The 26,966-nt window shown below is 38.6% G+C and overlaps 1 protein-coding gene across 2 annotated transcripts in view; it reads right to left on the bottom strand.

The window, feature by feature from the left end:
- ACTR3 (actin related protein 3) overlaps positions 1–25,885 on the bottom strand; it is a 32,370-nt gene extending 6,485 nt beyond the window's left edge. The window contains exons 1-6 of one of the 2 annotated variants that reach the window (XM_030486289.2): positions 25,657–25,885; positions 8,970–9,025; positions 4,576–4,700; positions 3,906–4,016; positions 2,303–2,398; positions 1,591–1,698 (exon numbers count right to left, since the gene is read on the bottom strand). In XM_030486289.2, the coding sequence (XP_030342149.1) occupies positions 1,591–1,698; positions 2,303–2,398; positions 3,906–4,016; positions 4,576–4,700; positions 8,970–9,025; positions 25,657–25,700 (540 nt within the window). In that variant the 5' untranslated portion in view covers positions 25,701–25,885. Of the gene's footprint in view, positions 1–1,590; positions 1,699–2,302; positions 2,399–3,905; positions 4,017–4,575; positions 4,701–8,969; positions 9,026–24,020; positions 24,430–25,656 lie in introns of those variants that run through there. The other variant, XM_030486290.2, reaches the window with a different exon arrangement.
- Positions 25,886–26,966: the final 1,081 nt, after the last annotated feature.

The raw sequence follows: 26,966 nt of genomic DNA, 5'->3' as shown, positions 1-26,966 counted from the left end.
CAGGTTCTGGGCATTAGAAATATGTGACCTAAACACAGAAACCAAAACGGTTCAAGACTGGCCTTCAACCTCGCCAGATCTGCTACGTCCAAACAGGTGAATCCAGGTATCATACTAATATTAAATGCTCAAAGTTTCCTACATATACCTTACATCCACAGAATAGTTTGGTTGGAGAGGATCTTAAAGATCACCTAGTTCCAACTAGGTCATATCAAAAGTTCTTTCTAACTTAAAAAAATAATGTCATAAAAAAGCGTACCACTATTATAGCTTCACTACAGAAAGAAGCGTTTGTTAGTTCCTCTTACCTATTTCATTGCAAAAGTGATACATTACTGTCAGTTTGTTCGATATGTTTAAAAATTCCAGAAATTAAGCAAATGTCGCTTTGCAATGGAGCTTAATGCTTCAAGTGATATAGAATACGTACTCTTATTTCAATTAAAACAAACCCAGACACAAATCAGGAGAAGTTCAGCTGTTTTAAACAGCAATTTAAAATCAGTCCAATTAGAAAAGTTTACATACAGAAGGTTTGAAATGCCAATTGTTTCCTACATCTTATTAAAAATATGCCATCTTGAATGAACAATCTGAACAAAGATCTAACCACTATATTCCACCAAAATTAATAAGAAATTGCTATATCACATGTTTGATCACCACCAATGCTACTATTTGGCATAACAAATCATTGGGGGGGGGGGGGGGGGAAACAAAGTCACTGTGACATAAAGCTTTGTATAGATTTTAATCTTGAAAAATGTAATCTAATTCATTTTGAAAAGAAAGATGCATCTGGTGCGTAGACATGCACTTAACTTCCCAAGGAAAGATGGGCAGAGACATATTGCCAGCCACTTCAAATACAGAACTCTATCAAATATCTTAATTATAAAATTTCAAGTATGTAGCTTTGTAAAAGGAAATACATACCTAGAGCAAACCCAGTAATTTTAGAGTTAGGAAACTGCAGCTGGAAATGTTTATTATTTACTAAAACATTATATGATCTAACTAGGTTTTGCATTTAGTAACTTGATATATTGGAACAGATATTCAACACTAATTAACCTTGGGGGTTGGTTTTTAAACAGTCAGGTAGGAACTTTTTTCTTTTTGCTTGTATCGCTGATGCATGATAGCATACTACTAAACATTGGTCAACATATGGAGAAAAATTGTAAACAATACTGCCCTCACATATTTTGTATTATTTTCGTTTATATATGAATTGACTGAATTAAAAAAGTTTCAGAACTTATCATAAAGACCATATTCACTCCTACCAGCAAAACAAACTGGAAATATGATAAAGCAATACAATTTCATTGATTACTTAGCATGATTACTTGGCAAATCACCTCTTAAGTAATTGAAAGACAATGTTTCCTGACAAATTCGGGGTGCAGAGACGTTCTTCAAGAGTTTCTGAACTACAAAATAAGCAAAACCCCATGCCCATGGAAATCATCTTACATTTCTGAAGATTCTTAACTACAGAGTTTGTGGAGGTGTAAACTTCAGAAAAGTCACAGGACAAACTGTTCCCCCCTGAATTTTTCTACGGTTTTAATGTATACTTACCACAGGAATAACATGAGTGACGCCATCACCACTGTCTATAACTGTGCCAGTCAGTGTTCGTTCTCCTACTTGTCTTGACGTCCAAGATGCAGCTAAGGCAAGGACAGCCTAACAACAGATCACACATACACACAAAAAGATCCTTATTAAAAGCACTGCATTACAGATCCCATCTCTCACTACCCCTCCCAGCAACACCCAGACTGACACCCTCATGGTAATTTACAGCATAGAAATTGATTTAATAATATTATGTGTACACAATAGCTTACAACAAAGAGGCTACATAAATGTAGTTTCTGAGTCCTGTCTGATGCTTTTTTAGCCATGTTCACACATCTTTTTTGCTACTTCATATTGAGAGGGATTCAAATCTTGGCTTAATACCATTATTATGATGTGGTGTGTTGGGGTTGTTTGTTGTTTGGGGTTTTTTTTTTATTATTTATGATGCAACAGATATTATACTCTACTACTTAGAGGCTTTCTTCTATACAGCCTCTTCTTCTATACCTCTCTATACAGGTAACAAAGGAACAGTACCTAGCTAACAGACCAGAGAATCAACACGTATCACACATGTAGTGGTGAAACAGCTAACTAAAAGTACATAAAAGTATTCCAAATACCACTCGCACAGTTTTCATAGCAAAATTAGCTTTAGCTCGAAGACAAATACTGTAGCTCTAACTGTCAACAGCCCTGACCTTACCTGAACAGCAATATATAGCCCTGGAACATTGAAAGACTCGAACATGATTTCAGCAGTATATTCTCTATTTTCTGGAGTATTTAATGGAGGCTCAGTCTGTGAGAGAGAAGAAAAAAAAAAAAGTTTTACTTACATTCAAATCAAACCACTCAACTTTCAGAAAAAAAAAAAAAGTCACCAAATCCTAACTTTGAAAGAAATATGAGTCATTCTACAACAATAGCATGCAAAAATAGTAATGTGCAAAGAGTGCTTTTAAAGGCAAATAGTGCAATTAAGACAATCTAGAAACTCCTCTGACAATAACAGAATTTATGCAAATTGCATTGCAAAAACGTGATGCTTTGAGCGAGAACAGGAAAACAGAAGTGCAATAAAATATTATAGTAATTACTGCTTAAGAGTCTCCACTGAAGGCCCCCTTTGTGGGTTGGTTAGCTCATTACAACTTTTGATTTCACTTGAAAGAATCAAGGACTATCAATCTAAATATATCAAAGGATGCAGTTTAGCATATTTCAAGAATGACAACTATTTTAAAAATTTCTCTGATTCATTAAAGAAAAAAGCTGGTTTTCTTCCGAAGGCAATCAATAAAACAACTTAGTATGATCAACTATGGAAATGTACTCAACTGAGAAAAGCTAGTGACAACATACAATATGCTGTGATAGCATGCTATAATTTTCATTTAAATAGCAAACATACTTAAGTGACTCCTCTGAAAGAGCAATTTGGATAGTGCTACAGAATATTTGAGAAAAAGAAGTATCACTCTTCCATTACATCAACTAGGAGGGTAAAAAGAGGAGGTAGCCAGACTCTTCACAAAGGTGACAGGACAAGGGGACATGGAGACTGCAATGTGGGAAATCTTAAATAGGAATTAGGAGGAAAAAAGGTAATGTGAGGATGGTCAAATATCGGAAGAAGCACCCCAGAGTTGTTAAGGCATCTTGATCCTTGGAAATACTCAAAGCTTGGCTGGACCTAATTAGACCTGCTTCAAGAAGACTGTTGCTTAGACGTTCTTTAACAAGTATGGTCAACACCTCTAATTCCAAACTTGCTCTATAAACATCACACTAAAACACACTGCCTATTTCAATGGCTTTAAATATAATACTAAGGAATAGAAGATGTTGCAGAATAACATTGATATTAATTCAGATCTAATCTGCCCAAATATGACAATCAAACCTTCTGATTTGGGGGGGGGAAGACAGAATTTGACTCTCAAGACACATCATCCAAGTGGCAGCATTGCAAAACCAAAGTAATTGCAATTTATATGTAACGTCAAAACACATGAGTACTTTTTTGCTTCAAAAATGTAAACTTAATCATTGAATTCAGTGGATAAATGATAGAAAAAAAGTGATGAGGAAGAGAACAGAAAAAAGTTTGCAGTTCAGACACTATGACATCTTCAGAAAACTAAAGAACCTGGATGGGCTAAGCCAGGTCAGGAAAGTTCCAGGTAATTTATATTTACTTTGATTTTTAAGATAAGCATATTCATATTTAAGAATTATTACATAAATTAGCACAAATTTCTTACTAGTCATATGCAATTTCGTAAGTAGGACATAATTTTACCTACCAAAAGAAAATAATGATCCTCAGGTTCTGCCCTTAGATACTTAAAGATTACTTGCTCCATAAACCTCTCCATCAAGTCCCAGTCTTCAACTATACCATGGCGGATGGGCCACTGTTGCAGAAGAATATCAAAATAAAATTGGAAACAAAACAAAAAAGAAAAAAAAAATTATCAGCAGTGTTTTCAACTCCAGTAGAAGCATATCATCTACAAATGCAAGAAACCTTGCATTAGGTTTTCCCTGTTCCGATCTGACAGCTATTCAAAATCCAGATTCCTTGAACAGGAGAGACAATAAATCAAGCTCTTAGTACAACAGAATGGAGGCACTAGGATAAACCAAGAATTCCCTCTAGCCCAGCATTCTGACTCTGACATTGCTGATAGAAGATGCCAGGGAACATGTCTTTCATATGTGGTATTTCCGCTTAACACTCTCCCAGCCTCCCTTCACTTCAAAGGAAATAGATACTCACATACTGTTTTGCAAATTCCCACAGGCTCCTGAAGGTCAACAAAACTAATACCAAGCCTTATTTTCCATTAAAACAGAATTAATAAGAAAGCAAGATTAAACTTAACCAAAAAGCATTCTTAAGCTGCTGCATACAGTACATCTGCTGCTTCCTAAAGAGTATTGGAAAACCATTTTAAACATTTCTCTTAATACCTTGGTTGCATAAGTTGGTTTTTCTATTGCTTCATCCCCGATAAAGAAGTCTAAATCATCAACACCTTTCAAAACCCTCCTTTGTGCTTGATCGACCACTTTTGCTGATTCTTTGATAGCAATACCTTTAACAGAGAACACAGACAATATTGTAGATCATATATCCTCCTGCATTAAAAAAAGAAAACCTCAACATTCAAAAACAGGAACACACTGTAATTATATTCATCTTTTGTTTCAGGCATAAGCACAGAAAAGCTAAATGAAACACACATAATTTGAATTCCAATCATAAGAAAACAGTTAGGATTTATAAAGTAAAACAATTACAGACCTAAATACAGATTTAACTGTTAGACACTCAATGTGTATTATCTCCCTGATTGCATGAAAAGAATCACTAAGATACAGTATCCCTACAGATTTCATTTTATTTAACAAGCGTGTTAATTTTCTGCACATTCTAATAGCAGTAACATTAAAAAAAAGGAATGAATTTGTAGAAGTTGTATAAAGAGCAAGAAAGAAAACATATTGTCTTTATATAAATAGATGTTTTGCCTCACTTGCATCAATTTGATTTCTGGACATACTATGAAAATGTCCAGAAATATGACTGAGATATGGCACACAAAAGGGACTGAATAGCAACTAAATAAGCAAAAGATGTACAACAGAAGGCAGGAAGAAAGAAGTAGGAGAAAATGTAAGACATACAGAAAAAGAATATTGGGCAGAAATAAAAAGAGTATTTTTAAAAGAACAGAAATTTGTATGGCTACCTGATGCCCCTTTAGGCACCTTGAAACAGATTTTCATAAAGTCTATGTTTAATTTCTCTCTTTAAATCCTACTCTTATCATTAAGAATAGGATGTAGAATTTCATTTAAGACAGACTATCCTTCTCTTCAGGGAATAACTGGCAAAAGTTAAGAGTGTATATTTTGGCAATTTATTCCTTCCAGGGTAATTACTCATCAAAAATAAAGAATACAGGATTTATCAGAAAAATACCGGCTAAGGCTAAACACAGGATGCTGGAAAGATGAATTGGTGATTAGATACCACAGGAACACAGATGTTCCCTTTCCTCATCTTTTGCATCAGCCCCTAGCTGATGCAGCAGGTTACAGCGCCAGCAATGCCTGCTGTATTTTTTCAATTCTTACTAATTGCCTTTAAACACAATCCTTCACACAAATGAGGAAATTCGTATATATAAGCAGCATTAATATTGCTCTCAATTATTCAAAGGTTGTGATCCAAAAGCTCTTTCAAAGGCAGAATTATTTTGCTAATTCTCACCTCCAGTAGGAATTTGTTTGCTCTCAAATTTAAAAACATTATGAAAACAGCTGCTGCAGCCTCAAGCCCACCAGACACAGGGCAGCACAGCTACAGCATTTGGAAATCAATAACATGCTAGGGTAAAGCACCGTTAGTTTACTGATGCTCCCCATCTGTCTCCCTTCTCTTCCCATAAAAAGCAACAAAAGCAGAGCTGTGCAGCCAGAGAAACTAAAACATTGAAAGTTGTGAAAGGCTGAACAGGATAAAGCAGAAGACATTATTTTGAGCTCTTCAGGAAGAAACTTGAATCATACTGTAACTTCTGTAGCAGCTTACAGGAGAGCAAGAGGAAGCAAAAGCTGGAGGAAGCCGAATAGCATGGGGGGGGGGGGGTGGGGAGGGTGTAGATAGGAAGTAGAAGCTAAAATTGTGGGGAAGGAGATGTCACAAGGCCAGTGTTCCCTGCAAGTCAAAAGAAGAATCTTGCCGCATATTTTTCAGGTCATCATTACAGAGCTTGCAAGCTTTGGGGAAGTTTTTCTGTCCAAATACATACTATCTTCAAGAACTTTCAAGTAAAATGCCATCGCTCACCGCAGGATTATAGAAACTTCCAAGCCAAAGTGGTTTCACCTTGTTACTAGACTAAAACAAGATGGGAGCTCTCAGTATTTTGCTGACCTTGAGGCTAGCCTGTTCAGTCCCGATTTTGAAAGTCAGAAACGAGAAGGAAACAACCTGAATCAAGAATCATATCCTGAAAATACAAACAGAAAAATAAATCTTGCTGAAACCAGAGCTAGGCTACCGCAGTGCCTGAAGGTGGGCAGCACTCCAGCGGTGTATCACAGGTTTTGCCTTTGGTTTGCTTGGCACAAGACTTAAGAGCTTTTAGAAAAAAAAGACTACTTACATCAAATCAATTTCAGTGTTTAACCACTACTCAAGCAATTTTTTTTTTCTTTTAAAGGTAAAGGGCCATCTAACATGTAAACTAGCATAGAGCAACTGAAATAGGTGACAGATCAAGAGTACTACTGGCTAATGGAAAGAAGTTCACTCCTATTTTAACATACAGCAAGAAAAAAGGGATTAAGTAAATAAAAATTGAGCAAAATGAACAAAACAAAAAAACCACACAAACAAAAAAAACAAAAAAACCCCACAAAACAACAAAAAAAACCCCCACCAAAAAAACCCACACCTTGGCCTAATATATTCTCATTTACTTCATTTTTCAAGCAAGCATTTATCATCTCTACAGAAGCATATTCAGAATTAAATCAAGAACACAACATAAGGAGATAAGAATTTGTTAAGAGCAGCAGTGAGATAAGCAGCAAGTTAACAAGGCTGAAGGAATGCTGCTCAAACCTGTTTAACAGCAAACATTTTTTAAAGAATCAAATTGATAAAATGCAACTACCTTTGCTGGAAGTCAAAGGAGAAACCAAACCATTTTTCTACTGGGGATAACATTAAGGAAATTAAAGACACCAAAGTGTTTTGAAAAGATCCATTTTTCTTTTTTTGTACTTCTACTTTGAAACGAGGTACTGCTATCGTCCATTTTCATTTCTCCAATGTGGATTACACCAGTGCTATTTTATTTCGTTTGAGGCAGAGGATTAATGCAAACTCATGCAGTTAGTGTAATTATCTAACTTGCATTACACTACAAATGAGAAAAATGCCTTTTTCATTAAGAGAACTGCAGTCAAGCATCATTTCAGCTGTAAGAGCCTCTAGACTAGAGCTTTTTTTTTTTTTTAAATACACCACAGTGTATCAAAAAGCCGCCCAAAAATCTCATTGACCCCCTTTTTCTTCGACTCCAATAGCATCCCTGCTGTATAAATTTCTCTGCTTAATGATGAACAGGTCATTTTATTCCCAGAATTTGTTTGAAGTATCATCATATCTCTTCTCCTTTTTTGGAACAAGAAAGTTATTTCAAATTAAATAAACTAAATCTGAAGAGGCAGAAAAAATATGGAAACTATTTATCTGAAATTAAGAATCGTTTGTCCATTTTTAATCTAAAGACTGCTATGAAGTTTACAGAGCAATGTAAGGCTTTTTCCAACGGCTCAGTAACTTTTTTAATCTAATGTTAAAACTAATTTTTGTGTGAAAAACAAAACTGCAGAATATATTTTCTATGCCACTGAGATAAACCAAATGAAGTTCATTTGGAAACCCAAACGAATTAAGAACTACATATTAAAAGATAATTTGGAAGAGATTGAAAGAATTCTCCCATTTGTATGAAAACGGAGAATGCATTAAGGGAATTAACCTTAGTTTCCATTACAACTGTTTTTTGAAGCATGTTTTCTAGAAAAATTGACATAGATCCTGAACTACCAAGTTCTATTTTATAGTGACTATGCTGAAGTAGTATTAGTTCTAGCTCTTTTCCTGTTGCATTTAAAAGGAAAACTGGGTGTACTAATTATTCCTTTTTACCAGGATGTAATACATGATTACTTTGGCACAGATGAATAATGACAAAATGCCAAATGGTGTAGGAGGTCAAAAGGTGAAGCATTTCTAAAAGAAGCTGATTGAGTTCCACTCTCTAGAGTAGAGCCATACCACTTCAAGCAGGAGAAACAGTTCAGAAGACAGGAAGAAAATAAATAAGCAATTTTACAGGGTGGGGAGAAATGTTTGCTTGTTCTATTTGCAAAACAGTAAACTAACATAGCTGTAACACTGAAAAATCATTGGCAAGTACAACATCTTAAACCCTGAGGATATTAAACTATAAATTTGAAAAATATTTTTTCTAATCAACTGAAGTTTTACCTGATAAATCATGATGAGGGGAAAAGCCTTCTAAGAAGTAAATATAGCCATGCTACTGTATTTTAATGATTTCAGTTTCCAACAAATTCACTTCATGTATACTATTTTAATGAATGTATCTTTCTAAACTGAGTATCCATAGCAAAACAGAACAGAGCCATGCTATCACCCTGTGTCATCGCTAAGAGGTCTTTTCAAGTTGCTAATTTTTAACTTTTTTTTCTTTAACATAGCACATTATAGAAACTCTAAGTGTAACTTCAGCATTCACACACAAGTAACAAATACTTACATGAAGGAATAATGAACTGGGGTTCAGTATTACCGGCATATCCAAGCTTTGTATACCTATGGAGGCAAAAAAAGTTAGGTTTATTGTTCAATACAACAAATACCAAAGATACCTTTGATACCTTCCTTTCTTAACAAACACACCCCTCTTCCCATACCAAAAAGACCCACTGACTTCCAAACTTCCTGTTTTTCTTTTTTTTAAAGGTAAAACAATGCTCCCTACCACAAATCAAGCATCAATGCTAACTTCTACTCTAGTAAAATTTCACTACACAACAAAAAGTGTGTAATTCATTTTATTAGTGCTTGGAAGTATAATTTAGAGTCAAAGTAGTTCTTCCCTGCTCAGCAGTTAGCAGTTCTGTAGAAATAGTTCCATATAGTAAGTGTTAGTGGAAGAAGTGTTTTTACAAGTGCTAACTATAGCCCATGGACTGCCAGCTGGGCATGGGGCAGGGCTGGCCATCATTCTTCACAAGCATTTCCCAAGATGTGCTATTGTAGGTGGCAAGTACTGACAGCTGATAATGACAGGGGTAGCAAAAGAAATTCCATTTAAGAAATGGAAAACAGTCTTGAAAATGTGTTTAATAAGACTAAGAAAAGCAAAAGAACTACAAACCCTCACCCACTCAATTTCCAGAATGTGCTACAGATACATACATCATTTTCATTGTTATGAAGAAATTACAATTATTGATGAAAAATAACCACAAACTCAAGGTACCAAAACAATCCTGCTGCTAGAGAGTTAACAGCAGCATAAGCAAATTCTAAAACATGCAGACCAAAATCCATACTACACTCAAGAACACGGCCCACGCACAAGTTTTTAACACAGACATGACAAAGTTCTCATTTTCTTTACACAGACAGCTGTACTAAGTTAGCACCATCAGCAGGAGCATGAGACACTGTAGTAACACCTCTACAATTTTCAGCATTCTGACATAAACCTGGAAGACCTTAGGCAGTACAAGGCAGTTTTAACTTTAAGAATCCATAAATTTATTTCAGTAACAGAGCAAAATGCCTGAAAAGTACAGTAAGAGGTTAGTTCTTAAAAGCCAGAAGAGGAACGCTGCTGCAGTAGGTTTTGCAGCAATGCCACTGATGCAAGTTCACAACTTGCCCATGTGTGCACTAACACCTATACAATTTCTGTTGCCGACATTAATTGCACACATTACTGCTAGGCCAAGAGAAACCTATCCTCAGAAGGAAAGTATATTTCTCTCTGAATAACAAAGCGATCTAAAGCTGCAAACCTCATCTTGTCTGTGATACACTATTAACAGTTGGGAGTAATCATGCAAAAAACTCTTGACTTCATATTGATCAACAGGAACGTTTACTGAAAAAGAAAACATCACCAGCAAAGTCAGACAAATAATGGGGAAAAAAAAAAAAAAAGAAATACCAGAAAGAAATTCACATCTTATGAAGAGAGCAGCAGTAGCACTGTATGTGCTTGAACCTAGGACGCGCAACTCAGATTTTGCAGACTCCAGGTACAAAGTATTTTTAATTTTCTTAAATATCTAGTTCCTAAAAGAAATCTTAAGAATTGCACAAACTGATGCTCCTATAACCCATCATGCAGAATAAAACTATTCACTGTATCTATACGGTTTTAAGAGGCTTTCAGTGCCAAGAGAAAATTAGTAAGAAAACCAGCAAATACTGACTCACTCCCTCTATCCTCCCCTGCAAATTATGAACTGTGTCACACAGATAATAAAGCTACATCTACACAGGAACTTTGCAGCCTGAAGGCTACATAAATCTACAACTAGAAGTGCCTTAACAAGCTGAAATTTAAAACCATTTTATTATTAAACTCAGTATTTCAAAGAAAACGAAAGCTAAACTGTTGCAGGTAACAGGCTACTTATGGTGTGGGAGACTGCCCAGGGCCACACAGAGCCAGCAGACTGAAAGAAAAACAGTCAAATGAAAGATACATTTTACATAAAAAGACCGTATTCAGACATAAAATCAGCATATCTAAAAATACTATGGCCTACTCAGCAAGAAGTCTCCTGACTCATTTAAAAAAAAAAAAAAAAAAAAAAAAAAAAAAAAAGTCATATTTTTAGGCTTCCCAAAAAGGAAAAAGAAAAAATAAGGAAAAAACCTCTATGGCTTCCGGTCTCTGAATATTTAAGCATTGTATCAGCAAGTCTCCAGTGTAGTCTCCATCACAATGCTTCACATCCCCAGTGAACCAAGACTTCCTTGCCCCACTCTCCTTTCACTTCAGAAATTCTGCTTGCCCATTGGTTGGGGAAGGGACCCACTGCTCTCTCCTGTGCCTCAGGCCCGTCCCCCAGCTCCACGCTTGCAGGCACAGCCAGGCTTTTGCAGCAGTCATATGGTGACTGGTACTATGGGGCTCTGGACAGTAGCTAGGGCTGCCAGAGCCTATGGTAGTACACATAACAAATAGTAAACTTGATTTTCATAACACATAGATACTCTTAAACTTTTATCTACGTTTAAAAATGTGATAGGCAAGACAAAAAAAGATAAGCTAAAAAATGAAGAGAAGTTGATAAAGATCTTCAGTTCTCCAAATACACAACAGTGGGGTGTTTTTTAAATTAACTTTTGCAAAGATGAGGCTTTATTCAGGCTGATCAGATCTATTCTGTCACCTGAAGTAAATATTTAAATCACATGAAAGAAAGAATATCACGGACAAGCTAGATTTCACAAGTATACATGTAGTTTCCACAAGCAGTTCATACAGGGCAAAGCATGTCTGACTAATGTATGATTCACAGGGGAATGAGGCACACCCTGCCTTCATCAGAGCAGCAATCACTGCCACTACAGAAAAAAAAAAAACCTCTGATATTAAAGACATCATAAGGCAGTACCAATACTGCATCACAGTTTTCCAGTAAATCACAGCTTGTCTTGCTTGGTACATAGCACTGGAGAGTGGCAGGAGAGACTTCCATGGAGACAGGCAGACACATGTCATTTAATGAGACATGAACTCGGCTTTCCCAAGCTGAATTTGGGGCACTTAGCAGTAAGAGAGCAAGGCACTGTACACATGAGGATAAAAGTATAAGCAAATTTCTATTAAAATCTGTAACACAAAATCCCGAAAGTGAAAACCTGAATTCAATCTTGATCATTCAGATGTTTTCCTTTATTTCTCCACGTTCAGCTACCTAACGTGTTTCTGTAGGCCTATTTGCTCATTTAAGGTGGGGGGGTGGGGGGGGAGAAAAGAAATAAAAAGCCAAGTATGGCAAAAAATTTTGTTGGATAATCATAACCTTCAGATTTACTTTAGAAGATAAACTACAAAGGATCCAAAAGCAGTCCACCACAAAGTCTTGATACATATGTACATATAGGTATATAGAGAACCATATACACACACCTATCAAAATACATATATATGGTGCTGATATTCCCCAGTAACTTCTCTGCAACATCTTCTCCAAAAGGCAGTGGGGTCTCACACACCATCCTCTGGCCTATGCAGATGTAATGACATGACAAACAAAATACGGTGGGTTTTTTTGTAGGGGACATTCGTACCACAAATGGGGTAGGGGTAGCAACTAATGAAGGTTCCTTCTAAGATAACTCCACTAACCCACATCTCAGCTATCAGCGGAGAAATATTTCTAGAGTTACACCCACCTCAAATTCATGCCCTGAAATTGCAAAGTAGCTGTGTAGTAATCTGCCTGAGAGATCTCTGAAAGGACAGCCAAAATGCTCTCCACAATGTTCTCAACTGCACTAATGGGATTTCTTATATGTGCTCTCTCACCTAGAATGGATGTTTCTGAAGCTATGACATGAAAGCAATATCACTTGAAGGTTACGTACGCATTAGTCATGCAGACAATCTTAAAACCAAAAGGAAACAGCACTCAAGGTAAGAACTTGTAATGAGAATGTTATTAACAGGACCTCCGTCTACAAAAAACAAACCATGACCATGCACCTTTGCTCCACTTCTTTCCTGGCCACACCAAATGTCATTCTGTATATATTCTCTCAAGTTATACACCCTAGTTCTAGCCCAACTGCAATTTTTACAAAAGGGTGAGGAACAGGGGGACAACTGCTTTGCGGTCAATGCATTTTTTCAGCTGCTCTGAGAAATACAACAGAAATGGGGTGGCCCAACAGGAGTTGTACCCTTGTTGTACCATTTTGCCAACAGCCCCATGCAAAGACACAGGTTAGCCAAGCACAGGCAGAGAAGAGCACTGAAGAACATATCACCTGATCTTCAACTTCCGTACAGCAAATCCAGGTTACAGCCTACCCCTCAGCTACTCCTAAGGACCTGAACTAAAAGCAATTTCATGTATGTGGCACTTTTTTTTTTTTTTTTTTTTAATGCACACACAAACAGGAACAAGCTGTACCTCTGACGCTGGCCCCACTGAAAAAACACAACTTTAAAAACCAACCAACCACTTTTCTGCCAGGAGGGAGGAATAAAAGAAGTGGATGTAACAAATCTGAAACTCTCTGGAAAGAAATTACTGTCCATGATCTGAGCCACAGCAACCCTCCTGTGCAAGCTCTCACTCAAAATGCAACACATTCAGTGCCTTGTATCTTATCTTGCAGATGCAATGGGCTTCCCAAGCATGGTAACCTGTACAGCATATGTGTTAGCTTTTGTGTGCAAGTCCCAAAATTCCGCCAGGGTGTACACGACAGCCTGCGCACAAAACCCAACAAGGCTTCTATAACTAAACACACATCTGCGAACTCCTATGCAGAACCCATCCAAGGGGTCACGCTGTAAGGAAGTCTAACGTTCGATGACAGGATTAGGCTTTATGCAAAGTTAAATTGCATTTATTCTTAAAAGTAAGCTGATACCGCCTCTTGCAAGGTACCACACTTGCTCAGGCAGCAGATGTGTACTCCATATCCTCTTCCATGCAAATGGGTTTAAAGCCAATCTCCCATTTCCCATAACAGCCTCTTGCAATTTGCTTATAAACCCTCCTGAGGCAAGAGCGATTTGCATTTCTTCCCTGGAACCATGTGGAAAAGGCTACACGAAATGAGGGCTGAAGTCAAAAAGCAAGATGATTGCCCAGCAACCAGAACACGCATTTTAGAAGTACGATTTAGAGTTTTGATCCCTACTCTAAAGACTACTTAAATATTTTATTCCACAGGCAAGGATATGGATACCTTACAGACATGCTATGTACTACTTCCTGGAAGAAATGTTGAGTTTTCCAAGTGATATTGTGCAATGGGAGTCAAAAATTATCACCACAAGTTAACAGCTGCACATAACAGCATTCCAGCCATTTAAAAGAAATGGAAACAGATGAGTGGTTTAAAAGAAGTAAACCCTTCTAATTTCTGAATACCATACAGATACCAGAGTCCAGGAGTTTCAGCCCTGGGAATCATTATTTGATTAAACTATTTTCCTACAGTTTGAAATCAGAACCTGGAAATTTTCAATGCACCCTGGCATGTCTGTTGTCCTGCTTAGACAATTCTTACTTATATGCCAGCATATGCAAATCCAGTACTAAGCAGCTGAAGAGCCAAACTAGATTTCACTCCGTGGCTTTCTGAAGCTCCTTGTGGGTCTAATCCAAAGAATTTAACAGAGAAAAAGGCTGCACAGGCCATTTCTTTGGATCAGTCAAAAACAAAGAGAAACTCAAAACTCCAAAAACAGAGGCTTTAATTATGTAAAACAGAGAACAGCGAAGAATCTTATGATGTCTGTTGCCTTTGCACATGAATTATCTTCATAAGCATGGTCTGCAAACCATCTTGCCATTTAAATCCAATCTCATAACCTCACTTCTCTGAAGACATCACAGCAGTAAATTCTCCATATATACTACTTGAACACCAGCAAGGACCGTTATAATATTTATACATGAAGACGCTTGCTAAAATAAACTTTGTTTATGCAGATTTCCGCCATCACAGTTTTACACTTTGCTGCGTAACAGATTTTACAGAGAAACAGTTAATATGATTGGACAAAAGTACTTTTCTTTAATATTTCCATTTATGACATTTCAAGCATTACTTATATCTCTAAGTTACTATTAAGTAAATAACATTATTATGAATGGCTCAAAAAGATAAAAAAAACCAAAAACAAGAGAAGTTATTTTACCATTTCATTATTTCATAGTTTCACATCAGGCCACTGCATAAAGGCATGTAAGACAGTGCAGGTGCAACCTGAGTTCACTGAAGCATGTAAAAATCTTTGTTGCGGGTGTGCATACAGCAGAAAAATTAATTGCTGGCTAAGTTACCTTAACTCTAGGAAAATTGTAATGAAGTGAGCGGGTTGTAGAAGTCACTACAGAAAAACTCAGAAAGTGGGGAGATTCTAAGGAGGTGGCACATACTACTCATGCATTGCCATATATTCAAAAGGGCTTGAAATAAATTAAATAGCAATAACGCCAATATTTAAACAGAACGGAAAGATTCTGCTCTTCAATTCCCAGCTCCTTAGAGATGGCCTGTCCACCAAAGACTTCAACAAAAAGGGCTTAATATCCTTTCCTATTTTAACAGGATAAATTCTACATAGACAGAATTTATAAGACAGACCCAGTGTTTTTTTACTGTCTTTTGATAACAAAGCTGCATTAAAAAGTGGGAAACTTCTCAAACATGGATGACCCCCTAGTCTTCACACATAGAGCCTCACTTGACTGAAAACCCTGAACAAACCTTTATGCTTTTATTTGTTGCTTTTATCATCCTTCTTTTACACTAGATAAGACTGAAAAGCCTAGGGAGTGTTTACTTTTCAAATCCCCATAAAGAGAAGTAGTAAAGAAATGATGGTGAAAAAGGAAGGCCACCTTGCCCCTTTAAAAAAAGGTCCCAGCTCTAGCATCAGGGGTGAATTGGTTAAGCAACAGTAGATTAGAAGTCCCTGAAGGAAGACATTATATTAGGAAAATAGGACTTGTATTAATATATTAGTTTACTTTCTCTTTTCAAATGTCCTTGATAAAACACAAGACAGCAAAAGACTTTGAAATGAGTCATGCTTTACATATTTTATACCTTTAGCCAATATACATATATTACCATATATTACACAACCAGTTTGCATTTTTAAATAGCAACCACTTCTGTCAACACCTGTTGATCAAAAATGTTCTTAAGTAATCAATAGTGAAAGCCAAAGAATTAGCTCTATAAATGGAAAAACACACAAGATTAGAAGTGCTTTCCGATGAAGAATCTTGTTAAACTGTAGACAAGACACATAAAGGGCTGGTAAAAGGGAATATTTCAGTGACATATGGGATCCCTAGACATCAGAGACATTACAAATCTGACAGTCTACAACCTTGGCCTTGGCATTAATTGAATTACTATGTATCTGAAACTATTTCCCCTGAAAACTATCAGTCCACTTGAACGAGAGCTTTCACCTTGCCAAGTACTACTTTGCCGCATACTGTAACTGTCACAGTAAAGCAAATCATAAGCAGATTGAAGTGGTCTGCAATTTAAAAAGTGAGCTCAAAAGCAGCCTGAAAGATAAATGCTTCTAACAAACATTTATTTCCTAAATAGGAAAAAAAACCTCTAAAAAATGTTAACTTACCTTAAAGTATCTATATTTTTGTCTATTTATCCATAGCTGCTGTTTATCAGCTGCTACCTCTACAATTCAAACCATAGACATGACTGTAATGCTTGCTAGTAAAATCTAGCTAAAATGGGTAGCAGAAACTACAAAGACATAGCCACAAACAGCCAGACCAGAACCCTCCAGGTGCGTGACTAAGAAGGAGACACAGAGGCAAAAGCAGCCTGTGCTACACAGCATTCAGAATAAATTCACATGCTTTGTAATAAGAGTCTCCAGGTGACAGTTTTTACATCAGTCTGGAGAACAGAGGAAGCCACCACAACTTCTGATTTTACTAACATCTGGATGGAGTAGAAGAGAATCAACTTTTAAATTTTTGCTCTATGTTTACTAGCATTAAAATTAAAAAAAAAAAAAAAAAAAAGGCAAAACGCAGCAGCATTGGTAACTTGACTGTAGAAAGGTTCTCTTCTTCTGAAAACAAACAGGAGGATTATAATAATGCATTTATTACCAAAAAACTCTAGTTTATGATTGAATCACGGAAAGTGTAAAAAAAAAAAAAAAATCAGCCCATATTTAAGAGTTTAAGACTAACAAAACACAAGTTCAGGAATTCTGATGATACTGCCATCTCAATTTTTAATCCTAGTCAATTTTATGTTTGTAAAATCCATTTCAAATATTTAATGCTGACATGTACTTTAACACAGAAAATAAAGTTAGCTTTCCTTTCACTACATTTTCCTCAAAGTAAGAGGAGCAAATGGCTTTGGATATTATCTTTGTATAATGAAAAGTAGTTTGTGTTGGCAAAAGCAGAATGCTCTCTTTTTACTTAGTGCTTCCTTTGAGACTTCTAGGCTAACTCATTCTAATAAGTGTCTTAACAGTGCCTCTGTGTTACACCACAAGAACACAATACTAACCTATACAGCTACAGGGATTTTAATATCTTTTTATTTAATTTTAATGTAAGTTTTCTGAGCACTTTCCACACTACTTCATGGGATATTTCAAAATGATGAGGAAAGAATGCCCCAAGAGATTGGGAGTCTGCATAACTAATTACTTAATAGCATAAATTACTTATTATGAGGGAGAGAGTAATTTGGCAACTTTCTATATCATTTGCCCAAAATAAGCTGAACATTGCACAGACATTTATCAGCAAGGAAGAAAAAACCAAACCAACCAAGAGATTAAACATACACATTTTTCAACAGATAAAACAAGGAGGGATCAATTGAACCAAAAAATACCTAATTTCCAAGTAAACAAAATCTTGCACTTGAAGAAATTAAATAGGTAAAATCTAAGTCAAGAGCCATAGCTGATATAAACCTGACTTGGAAGTTTCTCGAAACAAATGCAATACAGTGGCTAAAACTGTGAATCCACATTTAAAAAAATTAAAAAAATTGTTGAGCATTTGTGCTTGTTATTTGCACAATTTCAGCACTTGAGAGCTCCAGCTTTGAGCCAACGGCTACTATGCTATCGCCCCAATCACGTCAATCTGAGCAGAGGGCAAGATGAAACCGAATGGAGAGTTGGAGCACGAACAGGAGAGAAGTAGCACACAGTCACCGCACAGGCTGTCCCAGCACACTTCCTATCTGCCCAATACACCAGTTACCACTTCAGCATCTCAGTAGGTAACCAAATGTTTTCCATCAGGAACAGGCTTTCATTAAAACACCAGTTTACATATTATGTTTCACCATGTTTCTAATAAAAAACAGCTTCCAGTTAGAAACAGTTGTCTTGTAGAAAAAAAAAACATGTCCCACTAAGCTGTGGGAAAAAACAAACCATCAAGTTTTATTTAAAATAAAAAGCAGGTCTCATTTAATAAGATCACAGAGATTCTGAAGTCTGACTGCAAATATGCAAGCAGTCATATTGTGAAAGCTCTTGCAGATGATAAACCAGCAGGATGAATCTAAGACAAGTCATGATAAATAAAATGCTAATACTGCAAAAATAGATAAAAGATACTGCATCAACTGAAGAATTAAAATTTTGATTCATTCACTGATAGCAGCACAATCAAAATAAATATCAACAGACAACCTCTTGTCTGCATCTTGCTCTCTACAGACTGAGCATGCCAAAACACATCCTGTGCACAGCTGCAAACACTTGCAATGACCACAAGAGAGTAATAAAGAGAAAAAGGAAATCCCAGAACAAGAAAAAAAAGTATCTAAATTTATCTAGAGTTTTTTCCATGTCTAGTTTTAAAAATGCAAACTCATGATCAGAACAAAAAGGAAAAAAGTGAATAATGTTATACCCTACACTGTCAGTGGATGAAATGATGACTTGTTCAACTTTGAATATAATACAACTGATTAAAGGAAAAAAAAAAAAAAAAAAGAATATCAGCACTAGCACTCGGAAAGGACAGCTGCTTCGTTTTGATGGTTAAAATAACCCCACTATGGGCACTAATGAGTTTGCAATCAAATTGGTATTTTTAATCATCTACCCAAGGATGATTTTTGTTAGGTTGATACACCTAAATATAGTTGAGCTCAGTGACTCAAACAAACCAAAAATTAAAAATTAAAGCAACAGAGATTCCTTTTCTTATGCAGAGCAGAAAAGAACTTGTGAATTTCACTGGGGACAAACTATGTTTTTAGTTATTTTACCTTTGAATTTAACATTTTCTCCTTAAAAGTCTTTAAATGAAGAATGTTTGTCCAAAATTAAATGAAAGTTTGATTGAAATTGTCAAAGCCTTCTTGCATTTCCCAAAGAAAGTCTGCAATGATGAAACAATGTTGAAACATTATTTTGAAACTTATAAATTGCATGAACTAAAAGACCAACTGCAACGCTTCTTATATATGCCTATAAAAGGAGGATGGCTACTAGTCAGGAACTTGCACAATATTCTTCTGAACTCCTAGAAACAGTATTTTCAACTAATTTAGACAAGAAAAAGACCATCAGACTCATGCAATCAACAAACTTTCTGGGCAGAACACTCAAGCTGAGTACTAAACCAAGAAACAAGAAGGAAACCTGCCCTGTCCCGTCCACACACACCTACAACCGCACCCTGCCTCAAATCTTTCCTCGCAACAAGGGCTGTACTCTGGTCTCAGCAGCAAGAAAGCTTCCTTGCATGCATGACTCGGAGCTCTGTTGTCTAGAGAACATAAATAATTTATCATTAACTTTACAAATTCAGCCCATGGACACAAGTGGGTTTGTCCTCTACTCAGAAACACCACCATCCACAACCCCTTTTATTTATATATATGTATAAGTACATCTATCTCCAGTATCAGTGGGACACAGGAAAAGAAAAGCAGAAACAGAAGTTTTCTGAGGAACAGGACTGGAAGGTGCCATGCATCTCGGATGACTTCTGACACACAATCAAATAAGATATAAACTGATTCCTCTAATGGGATTAAAATACATATATGTGTGTGTATAGGAATATATATATATTTCCATCTGAATTCCTGTTATTTCTAATTATGCTCTGTGCATTTAGTGTTGTAACATGGACTGTGGTGTATTTGAATAATTTAAAAGACACCACAGGTGATCATTGGTCTTCAGAATCTCTTTGCAATTATTAAAAATTAAAAAAAAGAATTATTAAACCACAATCCCTAATCTAGCACGACTCCTTTTTCCATGTTAAGGATGAAGCCTTTTCCCCTCCCTTCCCAACCACTTCAGCTACTGGCAAGCAAAAGATCCTCTTAAAATTCTGGAAGAGTACTTTTCCCATATTCCATTAAGGAATTATTTTATTCATGCTTTCCATAAGAAAAATTACTTCTGGAACGACAAAACATAGAGAAAATTCATCCCAAAAGAGAACATTTTCACAAAGACTGGAACCCACAAAAGATAATGACAAGATGTCCAGTTGAAATATAAGCTGCAAGAACACCACAGTGCTGAAATATTTATACTGAATAGAAGTGATGATCTGAAAACCTGTGAAAATAACCCAGGTCTGGAACATTAGGAAAGAAAAATCATTTCAAGGTTCAGTATAAGATAACAAAATTTACAGAGCAAACAAAATACAGGCTGTTATTTCTCACCTTATTTTTATAGCACTGGATTTCTCTTCTCATATATCTCTGCTGTCTATTGAAGATTATTAGCTTTTCATAGATCTTGTACTCATTCACACTACCAGGTCAAAACCCAGAAGAGAAATAGACCAGTGTAATCCTGTTATAACTTCTCACATCAGATGACACCCAACCCATATATACTTTCCTTTACTTAGGAGCATAAAGCTATACAGGTGTTGCATGAAGATTAACTAGAGAAATAGGGTTTGTAGAGAAGATCCCCAACAGAAAGCCTGCTTCACTGTGCACATCAGCATCAGCCAACTTCAGCTTCTCTGAGGTTTCACGTACCCAAGTTTGTCCTTCATTCACAGCAAAACTGGTTAAAGAAATTGAACAGCCAAGAAACTCTCAGAGATATAAGTGACTCATTCCAAAGAACAGCTTGCAACTTCACGATGAGAAAGCTTGGAAATCCTGAGCCACCTCAATTTTCCAGACTCTCAGCTCAGAGCAAACCCAGACTGCCTTGAGTTGTTGAGAGACTCCTGTACTCCCATCATGAACAGCAAGTCTCTCTCCAGTCAACCCTGAAACCTTTAATTCTCTCCTAGTATTCAGGAAAGAGAAAAGACAACAACAACAAAAGAAAAAAAAAACAACAAACAAACAAAAAAAAAACCACACACACACCAAACCCACAAACACAAAAAAACCCCCAAAACCCACCAAAAAAACCCCAAAAAACCACAAACCCACAAGCACACCCATTTTTGTAACCTGTGTAAGGGAAGTGGAAAAAGGGGCCTAGCTTGGAATACGAGTGGAGATGTAAGAAGGCAAGACGTGAGACAACAGATTATTTTTTTCCCCCACACAATCACATGACCAATTTACTCAAGAGAAGGCTAATCAACACATATGACCCTATCAACAGGAGAGTCTTGGGTACATTAGAGAAAATAATCACCAATTATTTAATGGTCACCAAGCGTTTAATGGATCCACCTGACAGCCACAGAGAAAAGGCACACAAGCCTATAGAAAACAGAAAGTACAGGTATAGAAAATACAAGTAATTTTCTTTAAATCACTTTCATTGCTACTTGTCAACCTAATCAAGCAAAATTCTGAAGTGGCGTAGGAAGAGCTTTTAATTGTGACTTGAAGGCTGTGCTGTGTTTGCATGTAGAACAGGCAGCAAAGAACTATTCAAATACCCAAAAGGCACAGAGCAAAACAACGCAGCCTACTGAGATTATAAAATATTACTAAAAGCCTTTTCTTTCCCTTTGCTGTGTTGTTCATACACTTTATGGAAGTAATTCCATGTTATTTTTCTTTTATTTTTAAATGCATGTAATCCTTAGACATGCCACAGTCCGAAGTGAGCCTCCTCCACTGCATTCATATCAAGTTAGCGAACATCATGAAAATCTACCATTATTTGGAGGATGTGAAGAGAACAGCCCACAGGTGCTACTTCATACCTCATTGTTGAGGGACACAGTGCCCATGTTTTATGGAAAGAACAGGACTTAGAGCAGCAGAGTGAAATCAAATTCAGTATTGACATAGATGAGTATTTCCTGACAATAAGGTCCACAATGTTGTTTTATAGGTTTCCCAACAAAAAGTTTATCTTTAAAACTAAATGAGGCAATGCTATTAGTTATACAAAGAAATAACCCTGTTTTTAAACAACTGTGTTAACTAACTTCACTCTTCCGATTTTTCATTTCCATGCCTTTTATGTATAATTAAGAGGACACTGCTTCAGGCAAGTAGCTTTTTAAAACAGCAATTAAGTATTTACCTGCTTTTACTAGGTATCAATTACCTTATTTTCTAGATATCAGGTTTGCTTAAGCAAAGAATGCAAATTTCAAGATAATGAATATAACACTAGACGAATTTTCGCTGTACCCATAATTTGATTGCCATGTCACTGATTTCACCCATTTGCCTGTACCAGCTATAAGACACGTACTTGGATGATCCCTAAAAAGTTTAACTAATCTGCTAAAACATCCAACAACAAGAATTACATCATCTCCCCAACCTTTTCTGTGCTTTCGTCTCTATGCTTTGAAAGGGGTTCTTACAATTTGTCTAATCTGAGCAGGCTAATGCTGGAAAGCACAATTCTGCCACCTTTCTCATCCATCGCCTTCTCCTTGGACTTAGCTAGCAAAAATTTACACATACACACACACACACAAAAAAAACCAACCAAACAAACACACTGCATACCACACAGATCAACAAACTGAACCTGTGGCTACAGGCACAAGACATGTAGGAAGACACCCTTAACACCTCTCCTATGTTTGCCCTTTTGCTGATTAAGGTAAATTCTACTTGGACTGTAAATTATCATCCTCTCCCTCTAGAAAAAGCCTACTTATTGGAAAATCTGTGCACTTTCAAAACCCTGCTTGTTCTAAACAAGGCAGTTCCTTTTAACCTTTCTGGTTTGGCTGTAATTTTGAAACCTCTTTCTTTTCTGTTTTCAGGGGCCATCTTTAATTTGCCTGCTTTCTTTCCTTTTAGTGGACAAGACAGTACCCTAGGTGAGACCTCAACTAATCTGCACAGAGCACAAGGCTGATAAATTTTATGTGTCATGTTCTCACGCAAATACACACAAAATGAGATGGGCTGGGTGGGCTTCACCAATTAAAATAAAGCAAGCTATGAGCATGATTATACTATCACATCCCACTGCACTACTACCCACCTGCTCCTTATTCATCTCAATTATTATATTTTTCCTTTTTAAGCTCACCACTTTATATATTTGTCTACTGAAATCAATGAATTTCAACACTGTAATTCTTCCAACACCAAAAATCTTTGCCCCCAGTTTCCTGAAGCAGTACTTCAGGGAAGAAAAACTTCTGACTATGAAGTGCATCAGAAAAGAAAAGCCTGAAGAGCAGAATAGGTTGGGTTGCATTAAGTACATATATATATAGAAAGAGAGACAGAGGTGCACAATAACAGAGTATCTTAGTGAGACCTTTGAAGACTGGGAGGAAATAAAGAAAACAGAAGCAAGACTTGGTTGACATCATATTATGAATGATTACAAACTAACGTAAAATTACAAAGTAATGTAACAAAGAATGTTACAGACTATGCCCCCTGCGCTGAAGTTGATTAATGTAATACTTGCAGATCTTCCCTGGGAACATTTGTTTTAACACTGTCCCTCAGTATACCCCTCACATTAAAAAGACAAAGTCATTCCTGATGCAGCTGTATGCTAGCATGCTGTTCCTTCTTGGCATCACTGAAAGCTCTAAGTGAATCTCTCCACTCCAGTGGTCACAACCTGTACTTTGCAAGCCTATAAAGACATAATTACTGACTTTAATGGGAGTACCTGCAATGCACAAACATGTGGGATGGGAAAAAGCCTCTAGTGGCATGTGGCAGAGTACATTACAGATCTTTTGTTCTGAAAGATAAACAGTGCATACACACATCATGTTAAACTTGCATATACTTCCATTACACTCAGCTACACACTCTAATTCCTGTTGTGCTACCTTCCTTCATCCCACAAAATTCAAGGTTTTAGGTCTTGCTCTAACTACAGGTATGACTTCTTCATGCAGCTGTTAAACATGCAGACATTACAGACACATATATACCTGCTATTCTCACACACCAATTTATTAATGTCCTACATCAAACAGATTCTCTGGAAAAGAAGGTGAGCATATGCTTTCAAAAAACAAGTAGCTGGATTTCAAAAGAACAGGCTATTCCAGAAGAGTATTGTAAATATCTGTTATTGATTATTTTTAAATATCTGTTATATTGATTATTTTTAGCAGGATGGATGAGAAGTGAAACAAAAAAAACGAGTTAAAGAATCAGTATGCCATCAGTGGTGGCTAAAGAGGAAGAACCTTGAAAATATACCGGTACTTTCCTTGCCAATGAAAAACTGATGCAAAACTCCTAAAATGAAACGTTTCAGCTTTAAAATCACACCGCAGGCAGCAGGTCACAGTGCGGTTTTCACTTCCTGAGTGCGCTCCTGCAAGTGGTACCATGTAACCCTTCCAGGTCGGCTTCCTTACAGACACCTCTAAGGGCTTGCTCCCCAGCCCAAAGACTCTAGGAGCCATGCCACAGCAGAAAAGGGAGCCTGAATCCCAAGGGCCTTCTCCCGAATCACTTTTTCTGCTATATATCACTGGCACCACATTCTCCTCTTCATCTGGTAGCTGCTAAAGAAAAAGAAGAATTTCTGAAACGGATTTGGTTCAGGTTTGACACTCAAAACTGCCTTATAAGGTATAAAAGCCCGAAAGCAGGAAGAGGCTTTGACAAAACTAAGGAAGTTCCTATGCGCTTGCTCGGTGGAGGGGGAGGGGTTTTTTTTCTTCCACAGAGAGAAGTACCACAGAATAAATGACATTATCCACATATTACGAATAATAAATCAATACATAAGAGCCCTGCAGACGGCACCCGACCGAGCGGTGACTCCCCTAAGCGAGGCGTTCCGGGCGCTCGCAGGCAGCCGCTCACGGCACCCGTACGACTGCGGTCGCCGCTCGCCACCCCCGGCCCCGACAGCCGCACACGGTCCCCCACTCCCCCGCCGCGGAGCCGCAGGTGGCTGCTCTAAGCCACCCCAGCCGGCCCGAGGGCTCCTGGAGAGCTAGCGGGGGGAGCGACCGGTGCGGCCCCGGGGCGAGCCGACTACCGGGAGGGCGGACTGACGGCGGGGCACGGGGGCCGCGCCGGGACACCCCTCCCCGCGGGCGGCCGCGGCGGGCCCGATGGAGAGGCGAGGGGAAGGGAAGGCAGCCGACTGCTCCCTACAACTCGGCCGGCACTGCCGCTACCGGCACCGCGGCGACTCGGTCGCGTTTGCCCGGCCCGGCTTGGCTCGGCCCCGCCACAGGCTGCGCGACCCCCGCCGCCATCTGCAGCAGCAGAACCCACCCAGCCCCGCCCCGGGCGGCACCGAGCTGTCAGCGGCCGCCCCGGCCGTCGCTCACCCCGTGCCGCAGTCCACCACACAGGCCGGAAGCCGCCCTGCCATGCTCCTCGGTAGCGGCGGTGCTGGGGACGGCGGGCAGCCCTGGGCGTGCGGCGGCGGGGCTCGGCGGCGGGGACTGAGGACACTTCCGCAAGGCGGGCGCTCCCTCCCCCGCCCGCTCGCTCGCAGGCACGGCCCGGCGAGCCCAAGATGGCTGACCCGCCCCTCCCTGCGCGCGGCGGCGAGGGCGGGCGCGACAACCCCAGCCCTCGATGACGGCCGATCTCGCGGCCTCGCCCCTGCGAGGCGGTGCGGAGTGGAGCGGGCGGGCGGGTTGTCGCCCAGCGGCGGCAGCCTCTGGAGCGGGGAGCAAGCGTGGCCGGCTGAAGTTAGTATTTGAATGCTGAAAACCTGAGAGAAGATGGGGTGAGGGGTTGTGTGGGGTGAGGAGAGTACTGGCAATGACGAGGGGACCGCGTCGTGCAGGCCCTGCCGCTGAAGGGCTGAAAGCTCTCCCCAGAAAAAGTGTCCCTGAAGGGCAAATACAGGAGGTCATAGTCCTCAACGTGCTTGTTGGCACCGCCATACACTAGGAGGGCCGGTGAGTGAAACACCTTCCGGGGAAGGTACGGAATACCCAGCAGCACCAGGCTTGGGCAGCCAAGCCCCCCTGAGAACTTGATTCTCTTCAGCTGTATTCACAGGAAACTCTTGAGCTCCTTTCACCTATTGCCACCATGTGTGTGCCATGCGCCCGTGTAACTGTAGCAAACAAGCGTGGCTCAGCCTTGACCAGCCATCCCAGCACCTCTGCTGATGGGATCGGTGGTGTCCACCGCTTTTTGGGTTTAGCCATAGGCCCCTGTCCTCCCGTTGAAGGACTTTTGTCCCAAGGGGGGCAAGGGCATGCACTGTTGGGGTTCTAGTGTTCAGATGGACAAAACAAACAAAAAAAATTGTTCAAGGGATTGCCCTTTTTCTCTCTCTTTCTGCTTTTCACAGCCCGTCAAGGCTTTGAGGGACAGACTGCTGCATCCACCAGGTCTGGCCTCGTTCTTGGCCCGTGGTGTACTGTAGCCAAACGCTATTTTTTGATTCTTTTAAAAGTATTTGAATGTTTTAACAGTTCTAGTATTGGGGCTTTCACATATTTTTCCAGTCCTTTGCTTGCTGCTACCACCTAGGCAATGTGGGGATGGGCGCTTCCTGGTTTAACCCGGTGTCACGCTGAGGAGAAATTTGGTAGTCCATCAGGAGTAATTGTAGGGCTCAGCGCGCACTGATGGGCCTTAATGGCTCTCATCAGCCTCACTTGTGGCCTCCACTCCA

The sequence above is a fragment of the Strigops habroptila genome, chromosome 5, assembly GCF_004027225.2.
Source record: "Strigops habroptila isolate Jane chromosome 5, bStrHab1.2.pri, whole genome shotgun sequence".
In the NCBI taxonomy this organism is placed as follows: Eukaryota; Metazoa; Chordata; class Aves; order Psittaciformes; family Psittacidae; genus Strigops; species Strigops habroptila.
Note: the sequence above shows the minus strand (reverse complement) of the source record. Positions and strands in the feature narration are given on the sequence as shown.